The 6418-nt window shown below is 43.5% G+C and overlaps 1 protein-coding gene across 1 annotated transcript in view; it reads right to left on the minus strand.

The window, feature by feature from the left end:
- RAPGEF5 (Rap guanine nucleotide exchange factor 5) overlaps nt 1-4556 on the minus strand; it is a 136248-nt gene extending 131692 nt beyond the window's left edge. Inside the window, exon 1 of the mRNA XM_070729049.1 lies at nt 4039-4556. Coding sequence (XP_070585150.1) covers nt 4039-4206 — 168 coding nt within the window. The 5' untranslated portion in view covers nt 4207-4556. The remainder of the gene's footprint in view (nt 1-4038) is intronic.
- Nucleotides 4557-6418: the final 1862 nt, after the last annotated feature.

Genomic DNA, 6418 nt, shown 5'->3' on the forward strand with positions numbered 1-6418 from the left:
TGTGGCAGCTCTGGCTCTCTTGAACCAGCTACTTCCTGTGATCCTTACTACCCCCACCCTACTGGCCTCTGGAAAGCTGTGAAAATCTGGCTCTGCTTGCAGGCCTTTGATCAACGCAGGTACCACCTAGATCTGGCCACAAAAAGATATGAATGGTTTTTTTTAATGAGTTTTAAACTGTCTTTTTATATTGTTTTTTAGATGTTGTGAGCCATCAAGAGTCCTTAGAGAGTTGGGCAGCCTATTGAATGAATGAATGAATGAATGAATGAATGAATGAATGAATGAATGAATGAATGACCCTGTTTTTACCCTCCCCAGCCCCCAGGAGCACTCTGGTCTCCCAAATCCTGTGCGCAAGGAATGGGCCTGATTTTGGCCTTCCGAATCCCCCATGCATCCTATTTTTGCCCTTCCCAAGTCCCCAGGAGCACTATGCATGCCTCCCAAAGCCTATGCGCTTCCAATTTTTGTGGAAAATGGGATAAGCGGGGTGGGGTTTCGAAGGGCAAAAAATGGCTGTATTTTGTGTATAAGACACACTGACATTTCCACCCTCTTTTAGGGAGGAGGTAAAGGGCATTTTATACTCCAAAAAATACGGTATATCACAGGTGTCAAACTCGGCATGTCATGTTGCCATTATGTGACATTTCACATTTTTTTTTCTATTCACGGAGCTGGGGTAGGTATGGCCTGCACATGACGTATCCAGACCATGGGCCACCAGTTTGACACCCCTGATCTATATGTTCAGTTGATAGCAATTGGATGGCATATAATCATTTGTTTCTAAAAATTGTATTATCTTCCCCTTTAAGTTGATAAATGCTTGCTTTCTGTTGATTTCCATGTGGATTAGGTAATTATAGTGTTCCCTCATTTATCGCAGGCGTTACGTTCCACCCACGATAAACAAAAATCCATGAAGTAGGATTTTCTGCGACATTCTGGGCAGGGGGTTGCCCGCTTCCTCCAAAAATCCCAGGCGGGCCAGGCTTCGGCTCCTACCATTCTTAGTCCCAAGTTAGGGGCCAATGGGAGTTGGAGTCTGGCACATCTAAGGTGATGAGAGGGAGACCACGGGCTTACAAGTCCACCTAAGCACACTTCGCGTTTCCCCCAAAGACAGTCGGGCAAGAGAGAAGGCGCCTCTCTGCCGCTCACTGCACAATGCCCTTGGCCGCTGCAGCCGCCTCCTTGAAAGTGTTCAGGGATCTGGAGGGGAAGAAATGAGATGCCTGCCTTGCTTCCCCTCATCCTTCCAGATCAGAAAAGCCACTGAGGCAGAACATGGTGAGCCTTCCTCTTCCCCCTTGACTCCGCCATAGCCTCCCGACCCCCGGGCAGCCCTAGAATCCCAGCTGCCAAGGCCTTCCCCCCCTCCCCACTCAGCCATTCACCCACAGTGGAACCCCACCGCCAGTTCCAGCAGACACCAGGAGTCCCTGACTGTGCATGCCTGCCGGTCTTCTTAAAAACCTGCAATGCCCCGAAGCCGCGAAAGGTGAACCGAAAAGAGACAAGGGAACACTGTACTCAGTTTTCTTTAAAAATAAAAAAAATGTGTATTTCAAACACAATAGCATGCTCATGGATGCATGGATTTGACTTCTTAGAAACTTGATATTTAAATGAAGGATTTCTCATCTAGATAGGAAACTTTTCAATTCTCAGTTTCATTAGACATGCCTATGAAAACTGCTGAGAGGAAACATCATATTAGGAGCATCCTCCATTTATCTTACAGGAGAATAATGCAAAGTGCAACATGTGCGTGATTCATCTAGGAGGGAAAGGCAAGATGTGGCTCCAGAGATTTCACTGCTCAAGTTCAACCCTACATCTCTAGTCAGTGAGAGATGATACTTGTTTTTGTCCACAAACCTCAGGTACTTTCCAGCATCCCTATAGTCATATGATTAAAATTCAGGTGCTTGGCAACTGACTACTATTTATGACAACTGGAGTATCATCTGCTTTTCTGTGACCCTCTTTTGCAACCGTTAGGCCAGTGAAGTTCATGGGAAAGCCAGATTCACTTAACAATTGCAGTGATTCACTTAACTGTGGCTAAAAAAAAAGTCATAAAATTGGGCAAACCTCACTTAACAATCATCTCAATAGGGCTGAAATGTGGTAGTTAATCTAGGACTGCTATGTACAGTATACATAAATCATGGAGCAAAATATAAAAGTAGCCATTAATAGTTTCAGACTACTCTGTTTACTACTGATACTGACTTTACCAACCAGTTACAATTCCTAATTCTAGGCATGTTGCTCACATTCATGATTAATCCATGCATATTCTGTTCACAGAATATTTGCATCAAGGCTTCTTCAAGCTGGCAACTCACATTTAATTTGCATTCCTTTACTGTATATCCCTGATCCTACGCAGCTTCTGCTCAGGCAATCTCACACTACTCACAAGAGCCTACAAAACTTTTGCCAGACCCATCCTAGACTACTGCTCATCTGTCTGGAACCATACCACATCTCAGACATCAACACCCTTGAAAATGTCCAAAGATATTTCACCAGAAGAGCTCTTCACTCCTCCACTCGAAACAGAATATCCTACGAAAATAGACTAACAATCCTGGGTCTAGAAAGCCTAGAACTACGGCGCCTAAAACACGATTTGAATATTGCCCACAAGATCATATGCTGCAACGTCCTACCAGTCAATGACTACTTCAGCTTCAACCACAACAACACAAGAGCACGCAACAGATTCAAACTTAATACGAACTGCTCCAAACTTGACTGTAAAAAATATGATTTCAACAATTGAGTTATCAAAGCATGGAACTCATTGCCAGACTCAATTGTGCCAACCCCTAACTCACAACATTTCTCCCTTCGACTCTCCACGATTGACCTCTCCAGGTTCCTAAGAGGCCAGTAAGGGGTGTACATAAGTGCACTGGTGTGCCTTTCGTCCCCTGTCCAATTGTCTTTTCTTTCTCTCACTTATCATATATATTTTCTTTCTTTCATGTGTCCTCTCCTCTAAGTTCACTTTACCCTTATATATATTACTACATGTCTATTTTTCTTCCTATGTATTTGTGTATTGGATAAATAAATAAATAAATAAATAAATAAATAAATAAATCTATCTATCTATCTATCTATCCATCTATCTTATATGAAAGGCTGGGTTTGATTAGGAAGACTAACCATTGCAATGGATAACCTTAGCAATTATATATAAGGTTAAATGGTAAATCACTTAAAAGTATCAATATATAAGGATGTACCTCACAGATTAAGTGACTTGTTTTAGTGTAAATAATGACAGTAAATATTCCACTGAATCAAGAAACTGACTAGAAATGCAAAACTATTATATTTAGCCAGCTAAATTTTAGTGCCTTGATAAATTGATTAAACTCCAAGGCTGTTTCAACACTCTCCCAGCTCAGGCTTCAAAGCCATTCTTTTAAAAAAATGTTACATTGTTGGATACAATCTGTGTTTACTTAGGATACAATTTCATTTAATTCTGTGGTGCATAACCCACAGCTGCAAATCTATCTGATCGAGTGAACTATTATTCCCGAAGAACTGCATTATCTCCTCACATCTGCTCTGCAATATGGCCTCTATTCCAGCTGTGGATGCCTAATTTCAGCGAACTCAGGTCAATACACACACACACACACACACTAAACTTTACATGCTACATAGATTACATGGTCTTTGCAAATCTCACACGAATTTAAGGCAGGGTTTTATGGCACAGGCAGATTAAAGGCTGGAGTTTAAGAGAAAACGACTCTCTTACACCATTACTGTCCATTCAATTTTTTTTTTCGTGGTAGTTATGCACGAATAACAGGGTATCGATTTCGGGTAGGGGATCTTTAAAAAGAAGCAAAGTGCAAAATGCTCCACAGCACACATAGGGAGAGGAGGGAGGGTTTCTTCCTTGGGTACCAAGTCACCCGCTGGCTTGCTGAGGCCAAGCCCTGTAACAGAGACGAGTAAATTCTTGGGAGCACGCGGGCCCCGTCGTCATTCACTCACCCGGTCTCCACCGTCTGAGCGCTTTCTCCGCAGCGTGAGCCCACTCCGGAGCAGCGTCGGTAGTTCCCTCAGCTTCTGCCGCAATTGCGCTTGCTGCTCCTGGCCTCTGGTGTCTGTGGCGTTACGGTCATGGAGCAGCGAGTCGGCCCTGTCACACGCAGGTTGCATCTTAGCGGAGCTCCCAGCCACGCATGCTACTTGCTGGAGAAGCCTCCTCCCCCGCTGCTTCAGCGCTTGTCCGCACACCTTTCTCTTGTTATGCAAAACACGACTTTCAGGCAAATGAATTGCCCGCAACAACAGCAGCAGTGGCGGCGGCGTCCTCCTCTTCCTTCCCCTCCTCACGGGATTTGGGAAGGAAAAACGAAAGAACCCCGCGCGTGCATTGCTCTTCACCACCACGAAAAACAAATTGTGCGCGAACGTAGATTCCCTGACCAAAATACTCAGGATAAGGTGTTTACCGCTCAGGTGCAGATAATGCGCCAGGAACCTAATCTTTCTTACGGCCTCCACCTTTCCCCACTCTCGTGGCCCCTCCCCTTTTGACGCTGTTTTTCCTCAACTGCTACGACGGGAACAAACAAATGTCAAAGGAAGGGGCTCGGAAGGAGCAGTGGTGTGCTGAATGTCGAACGTTGTGGCTTCTTGGTATGCTACTCTTCAGAATTCACGCTTTCCCAGGAGAATTGCACATAGTATTAACAGTCAAATAAAACCATAGCAATAAATGGATAAAAGTTACCACGTGTGATACAACCCACTAATACAACTAAGTATTTAGCTGTCATTTATTAAATGGGACACAATTATCAGGGTTGTTATGTTGGCTCTTTGGATAACATCCAGATGATTGTAAAGAAATGAAGGCTAGAATACTGGGCTAAAGGGCATTAAGTACATCACTAACTAAAATAGTTTAGCTGGGTGTTGAGATGTGATGGATGAACTTTACAAAGCCAGACTGAATATAGGAACTGTGGATCATTAGGTCTATGCGACACACTTGAAGATGCATTGGAGCAAATAAAGCACTTCACCAAACCTTCCTTCCTTTTTGCAAGGAACTTTTCTAGTCTTCAGAAGCCGTTTCTCCTTATCAGTGCATGTGTAGACATAGCTGCATGGACAGCAAAGATTAATGTGCTTGCAGAAATAGCCAAGAACAGTTTTCAAAGCAGCTGTAGTAGTTTTGCAAAAATCACAAATACAGTATGTTTTGAAAGGATTATAATTAGTTGACAAAAGAATAAAAAGCTATTGAAAGACTCAACATGTATTAGGCCAACATGCACAGCTGTTGCTGTGATTTGTAAAACATGTTACAATAACTGAACACTGTGCAAACCATAACATTGTGTGTTGTATGAACTCAGTGACTATAGTTACATGATACAGTGCTTAATGAGAAGCCCTGGTTTCCATTTTATGTATCCCTAATTCCTCTATTCCAGTGATGGTAAACCTTTTTTTATCTTGGGTGCTGAAAGGGTGTGTGTGTGCGCTATCATGCATTCGCGAGTGTCCACACCCATAATTCAATGCCCGGGGAGGACAAAAACAGATTCCCCTGCCCCCTGGAGACCCTCTGGAGGATGAAATAGTTTGTTTCCCAACTTCTGGTGGACCCAGTAGGCTCGTGCTTCGCCCTCCCTAGGCTCCAAAGGCTTTCCCCCCGGAGGCTGTCTGGAAGCCAAAAAGGCCCTCCCAGAGTCTCTGTGCAAGCCAAAAGTCAGCTGGCTGGCACACGCATGCATATTGGAGCTGAGATTGGCAAAGGCTCATATGCCAGCAGATATGGCTCTGCATGCCACCTGTGGCACCTGTGCCATAGGTTCGCCATCACTGCTCTATTCCTTCTAACTGATCTTTAATTTTCCTAAGTATTCCAATCAGTTCTAGAATTGGTAGGCTATACATGCATGAAACTGCTCCCAAGGAAGATACTGCTGTAGATACTTTAGATTATTTGGGACCGTCAGAGAATTCAAAGCATGTGTGAAAGAATATTCTTTCTAGATTTAAATATGCTTAATAATACAAAACCTCGAAAATTCTCCCAACTACTAGTTTTCTCACCTTGTAGCCAGAGGTAGATTCCTCTTACCTGCTGCTACCGGTGCACAGCATGGGGAATCTCATGTTCATGTGCACACTCCCAGTGTGATTTTGTTTCCGCACATGTGCAGGAACCAAAAATGTGCCAAAATTTTATGAGGGGATGCATGCACAAGCAAGACTTTGGCAATATTTTGCTTCCACACATTCGCGTAAGCAAAAAATAGCTGAAATCTGACACATGTTTTCCTCGCTAGATATTGCTTTTGCACATGTGCAGGGAAAAAAATACCAAAATTAAAGAAAAAATATGGCATCCGAA

The sequence above is a fragment of the Erythrolamprus reginae genome, chromosome Z, assembly GCF_031021105.1.
Source record: "Erythrolamprus reginae isolate rEryReg1 chromosome Z, rEryReg1.hap1, whole genome shotgun sequence".
NCBI classification, from domain to species: domain Eukaryota; kingdom Metazoa; phylum Chordata; class Lepidosauria; order Squamata; family Dipsadidae; genus Erythrolamprus; species Erythrolamprus reginae.